The sequence below is a fragment of the Phoca vitulina genome, unplaced genomic scaffold (assembly GCF_004348235.1).
Source record: "Phoca vitulina isolate PV1807 unplaced genomic scaffold, GSC_HSeal_1.0 scaffold41, whole genome shotgun sequence".
Taxonomy (NCBI): domain Eukaryota; kingdom Metazoa; phylum Chordata; class Mammalia; order Carnivora; family Phocidae; genus Phoca; species Phoca vitulina.
The window spans coordinates 14,003,028-14,027,662 of record NW_022589744.1 but is presented as its reverse complement, the minus strand read 5'-3'; the positions used below and the strand labels follow the sequence as shown (position 1 = coordinate 14,027,662).

The following is a 24,635-nucleotide window of genomic DNA, read 5'->3' as shown; positions in this document are numbered from 1 at the left end:
GGGAAGGCCAGAGGGAGAGGGAAAATCTTAAGCAGGCTTCACGCTCAGCGATCAAGCAGGGGCTCGATCCCAGGACCCTGAGATCATGACCTGAGCCAAAGGCAGACACTTAACTGACTGAGCCACCCAGGCGCCCCCAAGACACTTTTTTTTATATATATACAGGCACTGTTTGTTTAGAATTACCACCCAATTTACCATTTTGTCATTCATGTCTGTGTTTCTGACCTTCCCTCTGGGATCACATTCATTTTGTGCAGGTTTGCCATTGTCAATGGCTCCCAAGTTTTTTTGCTTGATTTTTTATACTGTCATTGGGAATGGAACTTTAGATCAACAACTGTGACTTTTCAGTCCTTCAAATGTGCCCTTCCCCTCTCACTCGGCTTCCACTCCTTCTGTCCAGAGGTCAGCTGTCGGGCTCATTAGTGCTCCTGGGAAAGAAAACATTCCCCTGTGGTTCAGCTTTCCTCTTTGTCTTTGGTTTGTAATGGTTTCCCCACCGTGTCCATGCTGGGCGCGCCCTTGCTTTCATTCATGCTGCTGGGGATTCACTGAGTTTCTCGAGTCTGTGCCTTCGTGACTTTCATCCATCAGGTGAAAGTCTCAGCCGCTTTCTTCTCAAATATTGTTTCTGTAGCATTCTTCCGTGTCCCCTTCTGGCACTCCAGCCACCCACACGTTGGGCTTTCTCACTGTCCACCCCGTGCGGATATGTTCTCCATTCTGTATTTCCCCTCCCTTCATCTCTCCATGCTCCTTTCTGAATATCTTCTTCTGATTCATCTTCCAAGTCACTGATTTTTCCCTTCAACTCTGTACAACATGCTGGCATGCTCCTCCACAGAGCCCTTCGTGTCTCTTCTTCTGTTTCTCACTTCTGGACGTTCCTTTTGATTTATTATTATTAATTAGTATTAGTTTCAAGTTCTCTGCCACAATTCTGTTTTACCTTTATCTCCTCAAATGTAGCAAGCATAGCTGTTCCAATGCTTGATTGTGATAATGCTACTGTGAGTTTCCCACCCCACCCCACCACCCCCCGCACGGCAAGCATGCAATACACACTTGTTGGATATTTTTAATGAGGAGGATCTCAGACCAAATGGACGGCTCATTTGGTGGCTATCTCAATTAAACCTTTGGAACGTTTTCTTATCTTTCAGCAGGGAGGTTTCCGAGTTATCTAGAGTATACAGACTTCTACTCTTATTTGTGAAAATCTCTAAATTGGAAATTTCTTGTCCTTGCCTGACCATCTGCATAAAGAGAAATGGGCTCTGCTCCATTCTGCCCTAGGAGGAGCTGGTTACCGGGGCCAGCTGATGTAGGCCATCTGAGGTCACTACGCCTTTCCAAGCCCTACTCCAGCTGTGTGGGGACATCAGAGAGAAAGGCATGGTCCTCAATTAGCTGTTCCTTGTGGACTGCTTCCCTTGGCACCTGAGTCAGCCTCCTGCGTTTGTGTGATCTCATCCAACAGTTGGTTCCAAAATGCTTGTTAAGTAATGCTCTTGGAAGAACTAAGCCTGACAATCCCATCCCACCTCACTGAACCCTGGACCCTGACCCCCTCCTGAGCCATGCCCAGAATAATGAGCCTGGCTCTGAAGGTCGCCTGTCTGGAGCTCCAGGACTCCCCAGGCCTCAACAGAGAAGGGCAAGGCATTCTAGTGTGTGTGTGTGTGTGTGTGTGTGCGCATGCACGCGCACATGTGTTTATAACTACTGAGATATAATTGACAAAACATACAATTTGCCCATTTCAAGTGTGCAGTCGTGGTTTTAGTATATTCACCCAGTCACATGACCACCCCTACCATCAATTTTAGAATTTTCATCACTCCAAAAAGAAAACCTCGTCCCTGTTAGCACTCACTCCCTTCCCCCAAACCTCAGCCCCTGGAAACCTTTAATCTACTTTCTGTCTTTATGGATTTGCCGGTCAGGACATTTCACATAAGTGGAGTCATATAATATGTGGTCTTTTGTGACTGGCTGCTTTCACTTGGCTTCATGTGTTTGAGGTCCATCCGGGCTGTAGCAGGTGTCACTACTTTCTTTATAGTTGAGTACTTCTCTATCGTACAGACAGACAGACCACATTTTGCTCATTTATTCATCACCTGATGGACTTTTGGATTGTTTCCACTTTTTTTTATTATGAATCATGCTGCCAAGGACGTTCATCCACAATGTTTTCTTTTCTTTCGGGTATACACCTAGAACTGGAATGGCTGGGTCACCTGTAGCTCTGTGTTTAATATTCTGCGGACACGTAAGATGGTTTTCCGAAGTGGCTGCACCATTTTACATTCCTGCCAGCCGTGTCTGAGGGTGACAGCCTCTCTCCATCCTTGCCAACATTTGTCGTTTTGATGACAGCCATCCTGTTGGTTGTGAAGTTGTACCTCACTGTGGTTTTGACTTGCGTTTCCCTGGTGGCTAATGATACTGAGCATCTTTTCAGGGGCTTATGGGTCATTTGTCAGTCTTCTTTGAGAAATGTTTATTGAGACCCTTTGTCTATTTTTTAATTTGTTTTTTTTTTAATCATTGAGTTGCAAGAGTTCTTAATGTACTCTGGATATAAGTCCCTTATCAGATCTATGATTTACAAATATTTTCTCCCATTCTGTGCTGTCCCTTCACTTTCTCAGTCATGTCCTTTGAAGTCCAGAATTTTAAATTTTGGCGGTGTCCGATTTATCTATATTCCCTTGTGTTACTTAGGGTTTGGTGTCACATCTAGGAAACCACCGCCTGATACAAGGTCATGATGATTTACAGCCGTACTTTTTTCTAAGAATTTTGTACTGTTAGCCCTTATATTAAGAACTTTGATCCGCTTTGAGATAATTTTTGTATATGGTGTAGGGTAGGGATCCAGCTCCACTCTTTTGCATCCGGAGGCATCTTGTTTTATTTATTATTTTTTTGTTACGTTTTTGTTGTTGTTGTTGTTGTTGTTGTTTTCATGATCTGGGAGAAGGTCTCATTTTATTCCCATTACTATGGCCCCAAAAACCCAGTTTGCCATCATGCCATTGCGTTCTCGCACATGTGCACACACACACACGATAACCCCATAGGATGGGGAGTGCACGCCTCACCGCTCCCAGCCCTGACTACGGAGCCTCCTGAAAGTTGTAGCATAAACAGTTTTCTGCTTTGGCTGAGTCATCGGCTGTCTCTATGCCCTTTTGCTAAAACACTAGTATTTGTTTTGCAGCTGAGTTTATCAGGTCTTTTCCAGGAATGGCTAGTCAATGCCTTACTAGCCAAGGTCAGGGCACAGAAGAAGGGGCCTATGCAAAGTAAATAGTTTTGTAGGGGGGAGTCAGATGGAGCCCATAACTAGGTGCCATGTATGCAACTCTTCTGAGAAGGCTACATCCATGTCGGACTGTAGTTAACATCCCCGAAAAGTCCTCTGGAAGGCAAGTACCCCATCTTATGTGTCATGATGCCCCCAGCACCTAGCACCACAAAGCAGGTGCAGGGTAAATATTTGGAGAGTGAGAAATGCAATCAGGAAGGGAGTGGAAAGACAGTGGCAGGAAGGGCTGGGTGTGGGGGGAGCTCAAAGCGCGAGAGAGGGCATTGTGTGGGCTTGGGAGCAGGTGCCGCCCCGTCTCCCATGTTGGCTTGGCGGGCGATAGAACAGGTGTTAACAAAGTCCGTATGACTGTACCCCAAGGCAGTAGGCACCTGGATGAGGCTGACCCATTCCTTCCATACATCTTTGGGGAATACCCTCAGCCCCTCCTCCCAGCTGCAGAGAAGGCACTTCCTTCTATGGATGGCCGCAGCTCTGTGGAGGCGGTGTCTCTTTGTCTTATAGGGAGCAGAATTGTAGTGTCTGCCGGTTCCCACCTGGCCCCAGCCCAGAGCTGAGCACAGGCTGATCCCAGAACCAGGCAAAAGAAGGACACTGCACTCCCTGCTGGCCATCAGGCAAGGGCCCTGGCCGCTAACCCAGTTGACAAGCCGTAGAGAGAAGAGAAAGGAACATCTGCTCTTCACGGCTTGAGCACAAAGGAAGCTGTTGGTGGGGGTATTCAAGCCTGCAGATCACTGTAGTGGGTTGAACTGTATTCCCCCCAAAAGTATGTCCGAGTCCTCACCCCTGAGACCCATGACTGTGACCTTACTTGGAAATAAGGTCTTTGCCGATGTAATTAAGTTAAGGATCTTGAGAGGAAATCATCCTGGATTCAGGATGGGCCCTAAATCCAATGTCAAGTGTCTTAATAAGGGAAAGGTCTGACAGGCACAAGAAAGAAGGCCACATGAAGATGGAGATAGGCAGAGATCAGAGTGACTCAGCCACCAACCACAGAATACCGGGACCACCGGAAGCTAAAAGAAACAAGGAAGAATCCTTCCCTACAGACTTGGGAGGAAACAGGGCCCTGTCAACACCTCAGTGTAGGAGTCCGGGACTCTAAAGCTGCGAGAGAATAAATGTGTGTCGTTTCAAGCCATCGGGCTTGTGGCGGTTTGTTACGGCAGCCCCAGGACCCAGATCACCCTTGCCCAAGCCCTGCCTCCTGCCCGCCGCTCGCAGGCTCCGCTAAGCACAGGGTGCCCAATGCGACCATGTCCAGCTGAGCCTATAAAGTGTGTTCCCCCGAGGAACAAGGCCGTTCCGGGCCCAGGCTGTGCCCACGGGCTACCTATGTTCCCAGTGCCAAGCTGGGGACCCCCAGGCTTCCAACGGGCAGTAGGTGGGGTGCAGGGATGGGGAGAGGAAGGAGGAGGATTTGGTTCAAGGAGCAAACTGAGGAGGCCGTGATGCTGAGACACGTGGTCCAAGTTTAATGTTTTCTGAAAGAGCATTGGGGACAGCACAAAGCAGGAGGAGGGCACTCTGCTCACCAGCACACCCAGAGAAACTCCATTTTTCAAGTCTGACCAGCAGAAGTCCTTCAGAGGGAAGGATGTGCAGACCCCAGACCAGGTGGCAAGGCCCAGGGAGAGCAGAGGAATGGGCCAAGACCAAGGGTCACCAGGCGGTGGGAAGGAAGGTTCCTGGAGGGGCTCGGGGCCCAAGCAGGTAGGAGCAGGACCCTGGCCCTGGGCATTAATGGAGAGAGGCAGGGAAGGGCCACCCGGCCAAAGCCACCCACAGGCCAGAGCACCAATTCCAGGCAGCAGCCCCTTCGGGCACGTCTACACCCCACCTCAGAGAGAGGGTTTTGACTCCAGTGGTTGAGACATGCCTTATCTCCTGGGCAGAGGGATGGTGCCCCACGGGGGCTCCGAGACAGGTAGAGGGGGAGCCTTCCAGCCCCTTCCGACTCTTCCCTGCTCTGGGGCCCAGAGGAAGCCCCTCCCATGTTGTCTTGGGCTGCTGACCAAAGAGGCCTGGGGGAGAGCCCTGGGGCTGCCGAGTGTTGAACCCTCTGGGCAACAGGACTCGGAGATGGTGTGCAAGGAGGTTTTGTAGAAAATATTATCTCACCATGACCCTGCTACAAAACGAAGGCCGCAGTGCCTTCCGTGGCTGACCCGTCTGGAAGGAGGAATGCTGGGGTGACAGGCGTGAAGGCCCTGCGCAGGGCTCCTGGGCAGTAGGGGGGCGTGGAGCAGAGCCGTGCCGGGAAGGATGGCTGTGCTGTGGATGTATTGAGCTTTGCTCCTCATGGAAACATCTGCAGACCCAGGGGCTCCTGACGTCCCCAGCTGCACTCAGGAGTCTGTGGGTTCCGGCAAGCAGGCTGCTTCTCTCAGCCCAGAGACCGGGGCCAAGGGCTGAAAGCTGACGTTCGCTACCTGAACCCGAACCCCCTCACTGTTGTGGCTCAGAAATACCAGCTGAACCCGCGGGCAAGGCCAGGATGTCCCCCAGACGTGGATGTCAGTCCAGCTGTTGTCCAAGAAGTCTCATACGTGGCCTAAGAGGGTCCCCACGCCCTCCACCCCTTCCCCCATGGCCCACCGCGACTACTTCAGGTCTTCTGGAACATGCAAGTCAGGCGAGAGCAGCCTCCCCGGGGAGCCAGCGCCGCTGGAGCAGAGGCAAAATTACACCTCCCTTTTCCCACGTGGCTTACCTTTGCTCCTTACACAAACTTTAGAATTTCCCTCATTATTTCCAGCCCTGGGAGCAAGGAGGACTCTGGGACACCCTGCCGTGTGGCAGCCTACCCGCGGGGTCGCCTAAGGATATGCGCACGGAGGGGAGCTGGAAGCCCCCCCACCACTCCTCGCAGGTGCCTGCCCGCTAAGCCCACCCAGGAGCCTGCGTGGCCGGCAAGCACAGCTGCTCTTGCTTCCCCTTCCTTGAGGGGCGTCTTGTAGAAGGCCGTGAAGCTGGGGCAGTGGGTGGGGAAGCCAGGCCTGGGGGAGGGGCTGCAGCGAGCGCAGCGTGGGGCCGCGGGGCCTCTGGGCTAGGGCTCCGTGGCGTGCTTGACCAGGTAGCCGCTGAAGGTGATGTACGTGTCAAACTCGTCGCTGAAGATGGCGTTCTCCCGCTCGCCCTTGAAGAGGCGCACCCAGACCTCGTCCTGGTCCCGCAGCTCGAGCATCAGGCTCTGGCTCTGCATGATGCTGCGGTCGCTCACCTGGGCGTACAGGATCACCACCTCCTCCCCGTTCTTCATGATGTGCAGGTACGTCTCCTTCTGGTTCCAGGTGTGCACGTTGAGGCTGAAGAAGTAGATGCCTGGCACGTAGCAGTAGAACTTGCCCGTGAACATGTTGAAGTGGCCGTAGAGATTCACGAACTCCGTGTCAAAGATCACGGTCTGGTAGTAGTCGTTGCTGTGCAGAGGCTTCTTGCGGCCCACCGAGAAGGCGGCGTAGTGGTTCTTGCAGCGGTCCCCGGGGGCCCCCATGGACCCCTTCTGCCCTTTGGGGCCCACGTGGCCCCTGGCGCCCACGGAGCCCGTCTTGCCGTATTTCCCTTGCAAGCCTCGGTCTCCCCGGTCACCCTTCTCACCTAAAGGGACAGGAAAACACGCGGTGTCAGGCAAGCTGACCCAACTGTAAGGAGTGTTCTATTTTCATCCAGAAGCAATCGTTTTCCACCCCTCTGGAAAGTCCTGGCAAAGAAAAGGGAACATGGGGGTTTGTCCAAATGCAACAGGCGCCTCAGCCAGGCGCATGGAGGACTCGGAACAAATGAACTACAGATGTCGGGCTCGCCCCGGAGCTGCTCAGTCAGACCTCGCAGGGCTGTGCAAGGTTATCTGGACCACGGGGGCCCAGGGCATCTCAGAAAGCGGGCTGGGGGCGGAGGGGCGGGGCCCACTGAGCCTCTAAACAGAGGTTACAGAGGCTCGGGTGCGGCCTGGGGTGAGACCCTCCTCCTGTCCTGGTCCTGCGGGCCTCTTTCCCATCTCTCCTCCTGGCGAGGGGGCAGAGCCTCAGATGGGAGTTTCTCCTCCTTCACCTCTAGAGGATAGCCTGCCCCTGCGCCGGGCCCTGTGGGAGCCATTCTGCACCCGCCTCATCCACCCTAACCGCTGCATCTTCTCCCCGCTCAGCACAGAGCACCCCCACTCCCGCCCAGGGGTAGCTCCCCTTGGTGGCTTTGCAGCCATCTGACCTTTCAAGATGGTGATGTTGATCTGCGGCATGGGGATGGCCTGGTACACGGGGCTGCCAGGGTCACAGCAGCGGAAGCACCGGGAAGCAGGGGCCTCCTCACCCTGCCGGGGGCTGTACTTTTCATGGTTTTCTTCATCCCTAAGGGAATAAAGGCGTTACAGGGAAGGCCACGAGCTCTGGGAGCTGGGACCTCGTCTCTCTTCTGCTGCCGGAGGGTCTGGTCTACCTGCACGCCTTCCCTGTGGCCTGCACGTGCCAGACTGTGTGCTCTTTCCCTGACACAGCGGTGGCTCTGGGCGAACTCTGGGACCCTACATGAAGTTTCCGGAAGAGCTCCTCTGCCTTCTGGTCATGGCAATACTCGTGATGGAAACAGTGACTACAAAAACGGTGCTAATTTGAGGGCCCCGCGAGACAGAGGCTGCTCGGAGAGATCTGCCCCTCCGGGAGGGGTTTCAGATGATGTGTGACCAAGCCATGGGTCCCCTTCCTGCCACTGTGATTCCAGAAGATGCGACATTAAGCTGACTCATTTGGAAATGATCTCCGGGATTCCTTGGAGCTGCAGCCCCTGGAGAACCACTCTGCTGTTTACTAGGGACACTGGGCAGGGTGGCCGCTGACGGCTCCACGCTGCCACCTTGTGGCACCCGCTGCTCGTTCTGGCCTCCGCTCTTTGCTCCGGGCTCTGGAGCTGTGACATCTCCGAGACGGTCCCTCCATCTCAATGGCTGCTTCCTTCTCTACCTCTGCTCCTGCTTTTAAAACCCAGACAATCCAGGAAATGGGTCTGTACCCCCTAAATTCACGCCCCACAAGCACTGGACTCCCAGGTGGACCCCCACCTCTCGCCGGAAGTCCCCATCTAGGGTCAGCAAGCCCCACAAAGGTGATGTGTCCAAAAGTGTCGGCCCGTCGCTCTGCCCCTGGAAACTTCTCTTTCCAAACCCTCTTCACAGCACCATCACTGGTTGCCCAGAATGGAATCTGAGGCTCATTCAAGAGGCCTCTCCAGCCTCGCCACCCAATTCTGAGGATCACAAGGTCCTGAGCCGTCAGCACCCCCCCCCCACCAAGGTACCTGCAGAAGCTGGGCCTTCAGGCCTCCCCATCTCTGGGGGACGTTACCATTCTGACTGCTCTCCTGGAATCCGCCTCTCTCCACACCTCCCATTTATCCTGCCTCCTACAGCATTCTTTCTGGAATGTCATGACATTGAAACCTCTCCATGACGTCCCCAAACCCACCTAGCACGGCCACACCCTCCTCCTGCACTTGGGATGCTCCCCAGGCGCAGGTGTCCTTCAGGATGGGGTCACTCCTTTGCTCATTCTCTCCCCCCACCCCCACCACCCCCAGCACTGTGGGCACACCTGTACTACAGAGCCTACCTCACTGCTCTGGGTCATGTGCGTCTGCTTCCCCATGGCCTCGGAGTTCCTGGAGGCCAGAACTGTCATTCGTGCATGTCCCCCAGTGCCTAGCAGATGGCCAGATCAATAGTAGGCACTCAGTGTTGATTGAATGAAAAGTGAGGAGAGGAGGAAGAGAAGGAGGAGGAAGGGGAGGAGGAGGAAGGAGAGGAGAAGGGGGAAGAGGAGGAGAAGGAGGAAGAAGAGGAGAAGGAGGAAGAAGAGGAGAAGGAGGAAGAAGAGGAGGAGGGGGAAGAAGAGGGGGGGGAAAGGAAGAGGAAGCAGAGAAGTGAGGGGGGAGGGGAAGGGGCTGAGGGGGAGGAGATGATGGATGTCAATGTGTCCCACACCATACTCTGAAGATAGCCTGAAGCCTTGGGTATTGAGTCAACCCAAAACTCAAAATAATGAAGAAATTCAAAGCATCAGCCTGTCTCCCAGGTGTCTAGGACCTCACATTTGATGAATGACAGTTTCATGAGCAATCCTAAGCATTTTGTGCATCCCTACTAAATATTCCAAATAGCCCAAAGTCTCTATATGATCGAAGGTCACATCCATGAAGAGGATGCCATTCAGGAGAAATTCATGACTTTCCGAGAAAAGCATAACTTCCCAGCCGGCCCTGAGCAATCCTCTCGCACTGGCAGCCTGATCAGACGGTTAGGGTCCCCGGACCAGCTCACGGCAGCGTCCCCGCCTCCTACTTGTAGGTGGCCCTCAGAGCCCTGGAAGATATTCTCGAAGGACAAAGCTAGAATAGAGGACAAACGGAGGGCTGGGGTTGGGGTTTGGGGGAAGTCTTTACCTAAGGATGTGGCTGCAAAACCGTACAGAAACCCAGTCCCTTTGGGGTTAGAGCAAGGTGGGTCACTGTCCTCACTTTCAGATAAGGCCCCGGGGTCGCTGAAAGGAGAAACGGCGGGGCTGTCCCCCGGGACCAGTGTCAGCAAGGACACTTCCTCAGCTTTGGCTATGGCTCCTTCGCATCCAGCCCCGAACAAGCCCCCCTGGGGTGCCCTGGACCCCAGGCTCAACCCACCCAACCCAAGCTCCTGCATCCACACCTCCCCGTCTCTCACCTCTCGGCGTGGTCCCGCGGCGGCTCCCTGGTCCCCTCCTGCTCCGGCAGCTCCTGTGGACCCCGTGGCACACGGCCCAGCGCGGGGCCCCAGGCGAAGGCCAGCAGCAGGCAGCATGCCAGCACGAGTCTCAGTCCCCGGGAGCCCATCTTCCTGCCGGTCCCTGCCGGGAAACACACGCGGGGAAGGACACGGGCTGGGGCGGGCCCCGCAGAGAGGCCAGCGCGAGCTGTGGCCAGACTCACGAAACCCGGAACGCCACGGCACCCTCGGGGAGGGCGACCACACACACGTACGCTCACGCTCACACACTCCCGCACGTTCTCCACGCGCTCATCCGCGTACACTCACGTGCTCTCGAACTTACAACCCGTGGGCCCGTAGACTCAGTACTCACGCGCGGTAGGTGCACACGCACCTCACGTGACAACGCTAGCACATGCATGCGCCTCCTCTTGCACTTACACGTCTGCACCATCCTAACACACTCACTCATGCACACTCATACACCTCAGTGCACACACACCCGTGTGCATGTTCTCACCCGCTCGACACATTCACACACTCCCACACTCCCACATGCATTCAGCACACTCAGTACCTGTATGTGCACACACTCACCTGTCTGCACACTCACACACGCGTGCCCACGTGCACACTCGCACACCCACATGCTCTCACGCGGCCGCACGTGTGTGCGTGCACTCACGTGCACACACTCACGTGCGCGCACACATTTGGCCCGTGGAGCCTCAGCCAGCTGGGCTGGTGCTGAAGCTCTCAGGCGAAAGCTCTGGACAGCTCCTCAGCCAGTATTGAGGACAGTCCTTCTAGAAGGACGTGTCCACTGTGGGTCCCCAGTGAGCCCATTAGGGGGCAGTGCTTGGGCTTAAAATAGGCAAAACATCCCATCCCTTTCCACCGTTGGAGGCATCTACCCCAGCTAACTCGGGGAGCATTTTCCACAGTCTGGAGTCAGAAGTGCCGCGGGCCTGGCTGTTCGCGGCGGGCGGGGAGACCTCCCCACGGCAGGAGTGCGTAACTAGTCAATCCAAACCCATCTTGGCTCACCAAAACATACAGTGCAGCACCTCACAGGCCCAGTGAGGACAGAGAGTTCAACCCTTTCAGCTGCCCCGTGAGAAACGGAGGTCTGGGGGAGTAAGAACCACCCACCCCTCGAAAGCCAAGTTACAAGTGGGATCCAGGTCGCTACTGAGAGGCAGATCTCGAAAGGTCCCATGTCTGATTTTTCTTTAATTCCTCTTTTATGTTTAAGGACAATTAAATCCCAAGACAGATTTCTTTTTTTGTCAGGAATCATCTACGCAGATGAATGCTCCTTTCGTTGGCTGGGGGAGGCCGTGGGCTTCCCTCAAACACCCCATTGCTCGGAGAACTTCTAGCTGGTGGGGCATGACCTTGTAGCTAGTAGGTCGACTTTTGGGCTTTGTTCTTTACTCTGCATGTCGGTGGGCTCGCTGTCACAGTGCTGAAGAGGGGCTGCTCTGGGAGCCCTCCCTGCTGGAGCCCCCATGCCAAATCAAGAGAACATGGGGGAGACAGAGAGCTGGGAACCAGAGCCCTGGGACAGAAACAGCAGGAGCCAGAGGCTCTCTGGATGGATCCTCAGAGATGTGATGAGCCTCTGAGCTAGGGAGGCTGCCTCCCCAGAAATCCCTTCCTCCCTTATCACCCACACCTCTGCTGGGTCTTCAATTCTCTGCATGACTCCCCACCTCATCCACTGCAGTGGATCAGCGGGGCCTCCTCACCTTTGAGTTCTCTACCAACCAACCATCCCTCCCAAGCGTCAGGGCCCAGAGACCTGCCCAGTGGTCAAGAGACTACTTGGACCAGCCCCCCACTCAGAATCTCTACTGTACATGTTTATGTGAATTTATAAAATACATATTAAAATTATCTACCTATCCATCCATCCATCCATTTGTCCATCCATCCATCCATTCATTTGTCCATTTGTCCATCCATCCACCCATCCATCATTTCTCCTTGGCAGAGCATGCATGACACCCCAGTCTGTCCCCACTTTTCGGCCACGTTGTACAGCACCCCTCATCTTGTGCTCAAGCTCCCTGCTTTGCAGACTTTCATGTACACACATACCACCTGGGAAATCTGGTTAAAATGCAGATTCTGATTCAGCCGGTCTGGGACAGGGCTTGAGGGTCTGCATTTACCAAAAGCCCCAGGTGCTGTCAGTGCTCCTCGGCCTCGGACCATGCTTTTGAATCCCAGCTTCCAGCCACTCCCCTAAACTCCTGGCATCTGTCCACCCACACACAACCTGCTCCCCTGGCCAGGAGTTCCCATTCTCCTCCTCTCTTCTATTAAAAACCAGCCTCATAGGACCTACAGCTGCCCCAGGCGCTATGCTGAGTGTCCAGGCATCATCTCAATTGACTCTTCTGACCTTATAAGTCAGGGTTAGGTCTGAGAACACTTCCTAATTAGTCATTCTTACCCCACCAGCGGCCTCAGAGGGGCCTACGGTGAATCCTTCAAGGAGACAATATTCATCCATTATTATACCAAACTTACAAACGAGGAAACAGAGATGTAGAGAAGATTAGCCTCAGACCACCCAACCTCTAAGTGGGGGCTGGAGGGGGCAGTGGATTTGACCTCAACAGGCTGCCCTCAGATCATATCAGTACCCTACCCGGTCCTCAAGACCCAACTCAAGCACCTCCTCTTCCTCCCGAGACCTACCCAGACCCTCAGCTGGCAAAACCTCTCTGTCCCCTTTTCAAATTTTGTTTTTCCTGTTGTCTCGTTCTGCAGAGTTTTGCTTGGCCTATAAGATTCTGCACAGCAGACCCTGACCTCCTGGTCTTGTTCATCTTGGACCAGCCGAGCATCCTGCAGCACCCTGAACTTGATCGCTGCCCAACAAATGTTTGTGAAATGGACTTTTCTGAAGTTGTTTATTTCCCTTTTTCTGTATTTCCTCTGTTTTTCCTTGGCACCTCAATAATTACTCTTTTTTTTTTTCTCTCCTTTAAATGCCAAGCTTGCATCACTTGAAAGGAAAAGAGGTTTTCCTTTCTTCATTTTTTTTTCTGAATCCAAAGTAATATATATTCATCTTGGAAAAGTCGGGAGATAACAACAAACACACATAAAAAGCTACCTCGGATTCTTTGGTCCCCAGGGTTTCTCAGCCTCGGCACTATTGACATTTGGGGCTGACTCACTCTTTGTTGTGGGAGGTTGTCCTGTGCGCTGCAAGATATTTATCAGCATCCCTGGACTCCATGCACTGGATTCTACTGACACCCCTCCACTCCCAGTTGTGACAGCCAAAAACGTCTCCAGACTTTGCTGGAAGTCTGTACCCTGGGAAGGCAGAAATCCCCCTAGCTGAAGGTCAGTGCTCTAGCCCCAGTGGGAGCACCATTTGGCACATTGGTATGTCTCTTCCTAGTCAGGACCTGGATGCAGCCACCTTTGGGGTGATGATATCAGTGGGGAGGGAGCCGGCAAGGAGTCAGAAGCACCAGGCTGACAAAGTGAAGGGCAGCAGAGGCTGGTGGTTCTCAAGAACCTCCTCTTTGGGGCCAAAGCAAACCCTGGGTGAAATCTTTCCTTCTTCAAAAATATCTGAAGAGCCATTTTACCAAGTCCCACAGAAAAGTCAGCATCATGACATTATGATCATTTTAGTCACTTTGGGGCAAAAACAATATTGCCCAACATCTAACCAAACTTGGCTCCAAATCACTTTTAGCAATTTCTAGTGAAACGAAGTCACCAACAGAGGGCGAGGCTTTGCCCCCAGGAAGGTTCGCTCAGAAGACCACGTTGCACCCAGCGAAGGCAGGGCCGGGCCCCCGGGACTTCCTGGCCAGTGGTGTGTAACCCTCACCATCTGGCCCACACGGTCCAGTCTCCAGGCTGTCTTGCGGTCAAGGCATCTGAGGCCAACTGCAACGTGACTCAAGTTCCTGACTTGCCATTCTCAAACCTTGTGAAGAAATTCATTTGCCAAATCCCATGGCAACTCCACAAACACCTTTTTCCTCCTACTCCCTGCCCCAGAAGGCCCGTGGCTCCTCGGCTCCTCTCCCATCTAGCTCCAGCTTAGCCTCCCACCAAGAGGAAGAACCCCCTTTGCAGGACTGGGGGTGCAAAAAGGGGGAGCTGGGCCACTTACGGGGTCTGAGAACACTTCCTCGTTAATAATTTTCATCCCTTCTCACGGGATGGACGCAGGGTGAATCCTTCAAGGAGACAGTCTTCAGACCCACACTGCAGTTTCCCGGTGTCTGTTTAAGATCCGTCCCACCGCCCTCCATGCTGCCCTGCCTGGGATCTGCCGGGAAACTCCCAGAGCCCGGGCGCCACATGTTTGGGTTTGGCCATGATGCCACACCCAGCCCAGTGCCATCTGACAAAAGCATTTATAAACATGGTTTTCCCTCTTCCTTAATCCTCAGTGGGTGACCAGCTTTTCCGGGAGGCAAGAAGCCTAGGATCTCCCTGGATAAGAAGTTTAGAAGACAAGGGGCGCCTGGGTGGCTCAATCGGTTAAGCGACTGCCTTCGGCTCAGGTCATGATCCCGGGGTCCTGGGATCGAGCCCCACGTCGGGTTCCCTGCTCAGGGGGGAGCCTGCTTCTCCCTCTCCCTCTGCCTGCCTCTCTGCCTACTTGTGCTCTCTATCTCTCTGCTAAATAAATAAAATCTTAAAAAAAAAAAAAGAAGAAGAAGTTTAGAAGACAAGACATTTCCTCCCTCTCAGCAGAACATCTTGCACGGGCCTAGACTCACCAAAGCCCCACGATGTGCCCAGCCTTGTGTCGGAGCTCGGGAGAGAGCGATCCTACCATATGTGAAATTCCCTCCCTGACCTCGGAAAGATTACAGTCCAGTGAAGAGACAGATGTGCGCTCAGTCGCAGCTCAAGACAGAATGGCGAACGTGGGATCAAAGTGGTAAGTGCGTAACGAAGGTTCAAGGGTCCAGGGCGACGGCCGCTGGGCCGCGTGTGGCTATTCCATTTTAAACTAATTGAATACAATTAAATAAAATTCGAAGTTCAGTTCGTCGGCCACACTAGCCGCAGCCCCAGCCGTCGGTAGCTGCATGCGGTTGGTAGCTCCCACGCCGGACGGCACAGAACAGAGTGTTCCGATCATGGCAGGAAGTGCTATCGGACCAGACGGTGTTGCGGGGGGAGGAAGCAGGGCTCAGAACAAGCCGCCGGCCAGAAATCTGGGAGTCGTTTGGGCTTCTTCCTCTCATGCATCTGCCACATCAAATCAGTCACCCACCCCCTTTAATATCTCCTGAAGGTCTCTCCTCCTTTCTGCCATTTGCCTCCAGGTGATGGTTTCCAGGAGCTCTGGCTGGGGCCCAGACCTTAATACACCCAAGACAAATATCTTTGTCTGGCTTTTCCAGTGCCTGGGCATTACCCCAAAATCTTACACAGGGCTCCAGAGGAAGCTTGGCATAAAAGGGGGCTTTCTCCCACACCTCATGGCTTCTAGGCCAAAGATGCAAGTCAGCGCGGCATGCGATCACTCCTTGTTTCAGCGTGGCGTCAACCGTGCTTGCGCCGCCGCGGCCCCCTCCGCACATCTTCTCCTGCCACCTCCCGCTCCCCGGCATCCTCCCAACCAGAAAGGAAGCTCCGAGGCTGCCCCCCTCTGCTTTGACATCTGCTGGAACTCTCCCACTGAAGAGCTCAGAGCTCTCCAGCAGCTGCAGGAAGCCTGGTCGGTTTAGATCCTGGGGTGCCCAGGAAGGAGAGAGCGCCATGTTGGGGTGTCCCTCTGGCCCTGATGACCATCACGTGACCCCTGCTTTCCTTCCCCAGAAGCCATTCGTCACGCTAACTTTCCTCTCACCAAACTCCTCTGGTGACGGGAAGGAGGGAGGCAGAGTGACTTCCAGTTGATAAACGGTGTTTGCTCACCAGTTTCAGAAGCCCATTTAATATCTAATCTCCCCTTCTGTAGTCGGGCAGCCTAGCTGGCCCCAGACCCTTCCTGCCCCGCGCCCCACCCCCGAGCTGCCCCTGCCCTGGAAAGGAGGCAGCGGTGGGGGCATGAGGACCCCTTATTAAGGGAATGTCGGTCAGTTCATGCCTGGAACCCGTGCCACTCGCTGAATCTTTCTTCTCCAAGGAGCTGGCTTAGAGAAGTAGGATTTACTTTTTAAGGTTTTGGGGTTTATTTGGCGACCTCCAAAGCACACGGCCGGGGTGGAGATGGGGTCTTTTGGAGCTACTTACTGGTTAATAAGCAAGGGCTAACTCTTCCCCGCCTAGCAGAGAGGCTGGCTCGGGACAAAACAGTAAAGAGAAGGCAAGCGGTCCCCCCACCCTAAAACTTCTCCATCTCTCCTGGGCCAACAGTGCCTCGGCAAGGAAAGGCTCACCTGGCGCCGAGAGCGGGCACGGGCTTCTGCCCAGGCCCCGCAAACAGCGAGACCACGTGGGCTGCAGGCGTCGGGCCTCCAGGGGCACCTGGCCAGCCCAGCCTCCCCAGCTCCGAGTCCATCCCAGTGCAAACAAAGACCTCCTTGACTAGAGCACTGTCCTTAGATCACCTCCCAGCTGTCAGGCCTTGGGCTGCAGGCTCGCCCTTGCTCTGAGAGCTGCATGAGAGAGAAGAGCCCCCCACAGCTCGTGCCCTGCCGTGAGCCTGCTCTGCAGGTGGCCTGGCCCAGGGCCCGCTTACCCACAGTGGGGCCCTCGGGGTCTGTACAAGCAGTACTAATGTCTTCGGTTCTTCTGGGACCTAGACATCACCCCAACATCCCACAGACACCTCCCGAGGAAGCGTGGCAGAAGATAGAAATCTGTCCCACACCCAGTGGCTTCTAGGTCACGAATATAATTTAGCTCAGCATGCAAACAGTGCTGGGCCGGCCACCGCCTCTTCCGTCCCTGCTCCAGCTCAGCCTGTCTCCCAGCATCTGTCCTTCACTGTCTGTCCACTGTCTCTTCCTCAGGGACAGGCGTCTCCCAGACTGTGGCCTCGGCCATCAGCCCCTCCCCCTCGAAACACACTTTTCTGTCACTTTCTACACTGACACCTCCCAGTCCTTGTCCTCACCTCGGCCTGGCCGAGGAGCTCTCAGCCCGCGCCCCCCAGAACGGTGGCCACTAGCCCCTGCTAAATATGAATTCATTAAAATTAAGCAAAATGAAGAATTCTCAGCCGCACCAGGACGTTTTAGGTGGCCGCCCTCTCGGACAGCACAGCTGGGAGAACGTTTCCATGGTGGCAGAAAGTTCTACGGGACAGCTCAGGTTATCTGTCTTCTGACCACCTGCTCTCCGCTCTGCCCCCTGCTCTCCACCTCGAACCCCTAGTTAACTCTGCTCCTGTCCCCACCATACCTGCTTCTGAAGCTACAGCCGCCGCTCACACGGGGCCCCCAGGCCAGAAATCTGGGGGCCATGCGACCCTGCCTCTCACGCACCTATCACCTCTCATCCGTCAGCCAGCCTCCCGAAGGCCTCTGGTCCTCTCCTCCCCAGCCCGTCACCTCTTCTTTCTCAGCCGCCCACTGCTCTGTCTCTCCTCCGTCTCCCCACCTGCTCACCAGACGCACCTTGCAGAACTGCCAATGCGAATTCCACCCTGGGCTTAAAAGGCTTCCCGTGAAAATAAGGAAAATGTTTAAACCTGGAGCTTCACCACCTGGCTCCTGGCTCACCTCTGGCCGCGTCGCCGCCCGGCTCCAGCCATCTGGAGCTGTTCACGGCTCTGCTCGCAGACCCAACACCAGCCGCAGGCTCTCCTCTGTCTGTCCCTTCCCCCACCACCTTCTTCATCCACCATGTGTTCTTCAGAGCACAGCCTGAGGGCACTCCTCCTGGAAGGCACTCCCCCAGCTTCCGGCAGGGTTTACCCCCGGATCCAGGAGCCCCTCCCAGGGAGCTGTGTCTCCTCTCACTTACGTCCCCAGTGCCTGATGTCTGATGGTCCACCCTGATGGAACTCCACACTCACCTTTCAGCAGAGCCAATGTGCAAACAGGACCCCAGGATCCCACACTTTCTGCTAGGGCCTCAGGGCGTTCAAACCTCTCTCTAGCTCCAGGGAGGGGGCAATTTGGGGAGAGAGGAGGGAAGGGAGGAGAGTGACCCAGGGTGGGCTCTGGAGTGCCGTCGCAAGGCTGAGTCCTGGCCTGGCCATCCAGCCACCTTTTCCTCAGATGCTCCTCTTATCTGCGCTCCGAAAATCTCTTGCTTCATAAGGGCTACGAGCCCTTGCCTCCATTACCAAGGTTACAAGCCACCTAACCTAGAGATGCGTGCTTCGCAGAAAGGCAAATAAATAAATAAATAAATAAACAAATGGGGGAGGGGCAGCTTCAGCCAGCTGCGCCAATTAACGACCTCTGTAAACAGAAGGCTGCCGACGTGGAGAGATGTTCCTGATGAGTGAAGGCTGGGTTGGAAACACACGCACATCAGTGCATGTCCATGCACTCAGCTGCTGGGATCTGAAGGCCACCCACCTGGCTGCTAGCAGCAATTATCTCTGGGCAATGAAAACAGGGATGTTTGCCATTTTCTTATTTTGGCTTCTCTGATTTTTTTCCTCTCTAACAGGCACATATTTTTTTGCATTAAGTACACATTATTTTCCACTTAGAACAATGACAAATAAACCCCACCCTGGGGACTCAGAGAGCATTTAGCGTATTCCAGGGGATTTGACTCTAAGCAAAGAGAAGGATGACGAAGGAGGGGCTTGGGGACAAGCAGGGCCACGTGGAGTATAAACTGACCTAGCGCGCTCGAGTCTGGAGTTCCGGCGCCAGCTGGATGCCAGGGACAAAGGGCAATAAGAAGGAAATACAGCCTCTCCCCGGCCGCCCCCGCCCCCGGGAGCAGAACCCCCAGAGTTACCATGGATACAGGTTAGGCCAGGGAGGGCCCCCGAACTTGGACCAGAGTCAAGCCTGGTAGAGAGATCACGTTTTCTAGGAGGGGGGATTTCTTCTGTCCTCGACACGCCCCTCCCTGGTGGTATTTGCTACTGAGTCCATGGAACGGAAGGAAGCCAAATCCTTGAGCCCATCCTTAGGAATCCTGTGCAATGGCCAAGCGAGTTAATGGGCCCAGGAGCAGCTCCGTCATTTGTCAGAGGTCCCCTCTAACAGAGCCCTACTACTGTGGACTAAGCAAGCACCTACTGTGTGCCTGGCTCCGGGCACAGTGCTTTCCGGATGCCATTGAGCTTGACCGCTACAACGCACCTCAATGTCTCAGATGAGCAAATGGGCTCAGAGTGAAGGAGCCGCTCACCCCAGGCCCCACGGTGGGGAGGTGTGTCTGGCAGCAAAGTGCCTTCCATCCCCCCTCAAGGGGCCTCCAGAAAGATGCCAGGTAGGCAGGCTCATCCTGCCAAACCACAGTCCAGCGGGCGCTCCTGCCTTTCTGGGTACCCACCTGCGTAGCTCACTCGGCTAAGGCCGGAACGGGAGCAGTGGCGTTTGGCCCTGAAGAATTTGTCTGCCAGCCGAGCCCTTCCATTCATTCATTCATTCATTCACTTAGCAGATTATTGAGCACCTGTGTCAGGCATGGTGGGGGCACGGGGGTCCATGACAACGATTGTCACTGAAGCCCTGTGCTAAGATCTCCCTGTTGCCACCTTAAAACCCACCACTGAGTTGAATTCCTTTGGATTCAGGCACAGAATCACCAGGAACCACCCCCACCACCACCCCACACCTCAAAATGTCAGAGGTGTGGGAAGTGTGGCCCATTGAATGTGCATTTTTAGAGCCTTGCTTTTGCAAGGTAGAGAGAAACAGCCCATTGGTGAGCTCTGAGAAGGAGAAGGAGGGGGAAGCCCACGTCGTGCAGGGATGGCGAATGGTCTCACCTGGCCCCCAGTGCTCTCCGATGGCGAGAAGCCGACTAGAGCACTGGGTTGCAAAGGGACCTGCGGCCAAGTGCAGCTAGCAGGACCCGAAGGTGTAAAGAACTGCTGTTGCGGTGGGGAGCAGCGTGGGTGCCCTGTGTCTGCGCATCCCTGGGGGTGCTGCCTGGGCATCAGGCTTGGGTGGAGCCCCTAGCGGAGGCTCCTGCAGAGAGGGAGCCGACGCAGGAGAATGTAGGAGCAGAGGAGGGAACAAAAAGGGGAAGGTGGGCATCGGGCTCCAGTTCACCTCCCCAGCTGCCCAGGTCTAGCTCTGCTTGCTCTGTAGGTATTATTCTCAAGGGATCCTCAAGCCGAGCTCTATGACCACTTTACAGAACCATGGGTCTTGCTCTCATAGCCATACCTTCATGGGCAAGGAGGGTGTCCTGAATGCCAAAAGACCTGAGAGCCCCAGGGCCACCCCCAAACCACCCATACCCACCCATCTCTCACCAGAACCCACTTTTAGACTCCTCACAAGAAGAAAGGGCGCAAGTGTTTCCGAGCACACCCCATGCTCCAACTCTGCAGACCAGCCGCACAAACCTGCAGGGCCCAGCCCAACTTCTGGCCTGCACGCGCCTGCAAATCCACCAGGGCTGGCAGCTCCCTCAGGCAAGGTCCTTTTCCTTCCCTGGTCCCCAGGGGAGAGGGTGGCTGGTAACCAGATGGCCCCACTTGGGATGGGGGTGCAACCCCAAGCAAAGGGTTTGGGGAATTTCCCAAGCATGGCTTTACCTGTGGCCAGCAGCAGCCCTTGACCAGGCCCTGGGCACCAAGAGCTTGACTTCACCACTCCCCCAACTCCCCCCACTGCCTGCCCCGCCTGTCTGCCTCTTTTTCCGGCCTCCCTTCCCATCCAGCCTCCCTGCCCGCAGTCTCCAGCCCTGCTCCGTCTTGTTTCAAGGAAAATTCCTACAGGAGCCAGGGAGATGGTCAGACACTGAGGCCCAGCCTGGCCCACAGCCATCTTGACAGCCATCCTGGACAGGGCGGGACGCCCCAGGAGGACTGTGCCAGTCCGGTCCACAGCTGGAGAAGCGGCTGACTCCAGGGGCCTGCAGGGGTGGGCAGTAGGGGGCCTCCGTGCCTCTGCCCACACCCATCCCACTTTGAGCCCGGTCCCGGAAAGAAGCGTGGGCAAGGATGAGTGGCTGAAAAGGATGCCGGGAGCTCTTGTCTCTTGCTCACGGGACCTCTCTGTTGCAACTTTGACGAAAAGCCAGGATAAAGATGCCCCCACCAGGGCTCAAGAGCTCCTGCTCCTGCCCACACCCCTGAGTCCCTCCCCAGGAGGCAGGAGGATGAGGGTCAGAGGACACCGGATGCCACAGCAGAAGCCCAGCACAGGGCTTGCGGAGCAGGAAGAGAACCGGCTAGCCCGCTTCCGCACGTCCATGCTGGAGAGCAGGACTGACCCTGCCCGGCTGAGGACCCAGGCACAGATGCCCTGGCAGGGCCCTGAGAATCCCGAATCCTAGGCTCGCTGGGCTGCCCTGAGAGAGAGGGCGGAAGTGCCTCGTGCAGGCTTTGATGATTCTTTTCCAAATTGTTCTCCGAGTGGGCAGACCGAGTGCAGAGTCAGGGAGATACCCATAGTCCTGTCCAGGGGACTGCCTTTTCTCACTTGACTTTAAGAAAGAGAAGGCAGATTTCAGCAGGTAAAAACAGGAAAAAAAATTAATAACCCTAGGCCCACGCAGTAGTTACACCACCAAGATGAAGCACCTGGGCAGGGGGGGTGGGGAGCATCACCTCCACCTAAATATCTATGGGCTCTCAGGGCAGGGAGGCGAGGTTGCTTCTGAAACACCCATTTTCCTCTCCAGTGGCTCAGCAGAGTTGCCTTAGGCACAAGGACCTTTCTATTCTTCCTTTCCTTTGTGAACTGTCCCCCCCCCCCTAGGGCCCTTGGAGTCCCAGCCCCCCCCCCCCCCCAGTTCCAGAACAGAGTCCCCCACACGGGGCCAGCCCCTGCAGACAAAGCCCCAATGACAAGCGTATGTCCGGTGAGGACGCCTAGCAGCACGACTGTATCTACAAAATTCTTTTCATCTTTGTTTTGATGGGTGAAGTTAAGTGCCAGAATATTTGGTTTATGAGTCATGCTAATTACAGCTTGGGGGTAGGAGGGCCAGAGGCACCAGGAAGAACAACAGAAAGAAGCATGTTCTGAAAAAATTATGCTGTGCTGGGTTTGCCCTGTGAAGAGGGAGCCGGCTGTGCACCTTTCTGGGACCACATCAGCTTCTCAGCACCCACCTGTGAGGGTGCCCCTTGCTGGCTGGCTGCACCTGTCCCGGACAGGCAGCAACATCCTCAGACCGGGGGAAGCCCCACCCAAGACCTCCTGCACCCGCATCTCTCTGTCACTGGAAGCACTTCTCTTGGCATTACAAGAGGCTCAAGGGAGGAGGGAGAGACTAGGAGGGGAGGGTGGGGTCCCTGGGAAACAGAACCTGGCTATACTTCCTGCCCCTGGGCACTTTCTCCATGGACAGCTGGGAGGCGGGTATTTGCAAACTTAAGCAGCTCAGGTCCCAGCCTCGGCTTGGAGAGCTGTGCACCTTTGAGCAAGTTACACCCCTTCTCTGGGCACAGAGATGCAGGTCCTCCAAGGGGTCCTCCATCTACTGCGTGTGGGCAAGTCATGAGCCTCTCTGAGCTCTTCAGCAGTGAGAGTGCCATTGATAGAATCGACGAGAATTGAATCCACATCTGCTCAGCGCCTGCCATGCGGAACACACACACGGCTGCCATTTACCCTAAGCTCCTCTCGGCTCTCAGGTCAAGAGGGAGAGTGGGGAAGGGAGACGGGACAGGATAACTCAAGCCTCGGCCCCATCTCCCCTTCCTGTGTGTTTCTTCCCTCCTCTGGTTAGTGGGACATTGGGCAGACCTCTCCCAGCAGCAAACGCAACAGTCAAGTGCATGTGTTTGCAACCTTGCATGTGGGGCTGACTGCGTGTTCTCCTGCACTATAAAAAGCAAAGGCCTAGCAGCCTTGGAGGACCTCACATCCTCCCCCGGGGACCCAGGATGTAGCTAGTGGTTGAGAAAACTCAGTTTCTCAGGACACGCCTCATTTTCAAAGCTTGGAAAGAAGCAGCTCTAGTGTGCCGAACTGCCTCCATATTCCTGGAAACTCAGTGAGATGGAAGAGACAGACGAGTCGCGGAGGGCGGCCGCTTCCTCCCTCCCTTCCAAGTGGACCGGGAGGGCCCGTGGGCGCCCACAGAGGACACGGGGCTGCCCAGGAGTCAGCGCGCTAGCAACCAGGCTAACACGATGTGGGTGCCCAGGGCAGATGGGGATCACACCTGTCCCCATGGAAAGCCTAGAAAAACATGGTGGTACGTGGGGTCTCGACACAGAGAGGCTTTGGAGGTCCAGAGGCTTAACGGCAGCTGGGTGACTCGGCCCTAGGCCAGGGATGGTTCTGAGTGGTGCAGGCAGCTCAGGAGGGTCCCCCAGGAGAAAGGGACATGACTTTCCTCTGTCCATGCTGAATCCCCTCCAGGAACACCAAGGCCATTAGGTGCGGGGGCCAAAGTCAGCATTTCCTGCTCTGTGTGGGGTCCAAATTGGCCACCGGCAGGGCTGGGCAAACCTGTCTCTCAGGTGATCCAGGCAGTATCGGGGTGGGGGGCCCCCACTTGGTACAGAGGGGACTTGGGTACCATTCCTTTTTCTCTCACGCCTAGAGAAGTGTGAAGCAAGATAAACAGCCCACAAAGAAGAGGCAGGCACAATCATTCCTGACAGCATCCGGCTGCCACAGAGCCCCTGCTCCCTCGTTCCAGCGGGAGACGGAGCCCCCGCTCTCCACTGCACCTCCGGGCGCCGGACCAGCCCCGCAACTCCCGGTCCTTCTGCCCCTTGCCACGGCTGCCACCCTGGCCCCTCCCACTCCGCTCTGGCAACCCCCGCGTTGAAGCCTTGAGCAAGAGTGGAGCAGCCTGCGTCCTGTCCCGCCCGCCAGGGCCCCCACCTACCTCCAGCCGGCGTCCTGCAGCGGCCTCTCGGGGCTTAGAGCATCTCCCAGCGGCGGGGCCTCCTCCCAGCCAGGTCGGGGGTGGGAGGGAGAGAAAAGACTTGTCAGAGGAGAGAGCCAGGAGGACGGAAAAAGTCCTCTGGGAAGAAGGTGCAGAAAGGGGGGTGGGTGCAGGCGACAGCGGGTCCCTGCCTTCCCGGCACCTTGACCTCCTCCGTTCCGAGGTCTGTCTGGCCAGAAGCGGAAGCGCGGTTTCTCGAAAGTCAAGGAAGAGACGAAGAAAGCAGGACAGACTCGTAAAGAGCAAACCCCAGCCAGATGTGAGCGGGGCCGCGGAGCCTCCAACGCTCCCAGCGCATATTATCCAAACAGCGGCCGCCAAGGATTAACTGTGTGTGTGCCCGCGGGCAGGGGAGAGCCAGCCCTGCCCTCCTCCTGGCCAGCCCGCGGAGCCGGCCCAGGCTGGGGGCCGCGGGTGACCACTCCCAGCCTCTGGAGGTCCCTCTAGGTGTGGGGGCGGCTGGGGGCCCAGGACAGAGAGGGTGGGGGACCCCGAGTTGCTGGGTGGTGGGAGATAGGTTCCAAGGAGTCCAGGGGGTACTTATTGCCAACCCTTTGGGATCAAGTCCCCAAACGGTGGCAGACCTGAGACACACTTTCAGCCAGAGGCTCC

The 24,635-nt window shown here is 55.5% G+C and overlaps 1 protein-coding gene across 3 annotated transcripts; it reads right to left on the bottom strand.

Annotated features, from left to right (window-relative positions):
• Nucleotides 1-4,768: 4,768 nt before the first annotated feature.
• On the bottom strand, nucleotides 4,769-24,314 carry C1QTNF1 (C1q and TNF related 1). 3 transcript variants are annotated; one of them, XM_032429869.1, is made up of 4 exons: nucleotides 23,964-24,314; nucleotides 10,053-10,215; nucleotides 7,556-7,695; nucleotides 4,769-6,946 (listed from the first exon to the last, which is right to left on the bottom strand). In XM_032429869.1, the coding sequence occupies exons 2-4, from the start codon at nucleotides 10,199-10,201 to the stop codon at nucleotides 6,396-6,398; spliced, it is 840 nt and encodes a 279-aa protein (XP_032285760.1). In that variant the 5' UTR covers nucleotides 10,202-10,215; nucleotides 23,964-24,314; the 3' UTR covers nucleotides 4,769-6,395. The 3 variants fall into 3 exon arrangements, with proteins under 3 accessions (XP_032285760.1, XP_032285759.1, XP_032285761.1); XM_032429868.1 differs by lacking the exon at nucleotides 23,964-24,314 and adding an exon at nucleotides 17,747-17,841; XM_032429870.1 differs by lacking the exon at nucleotides 23,964-24,314 and adding an exon at nucleotides 16,460-16,525.
• Nucleotides 24,315-24,635: the final 321 nt, after the last annotated feature.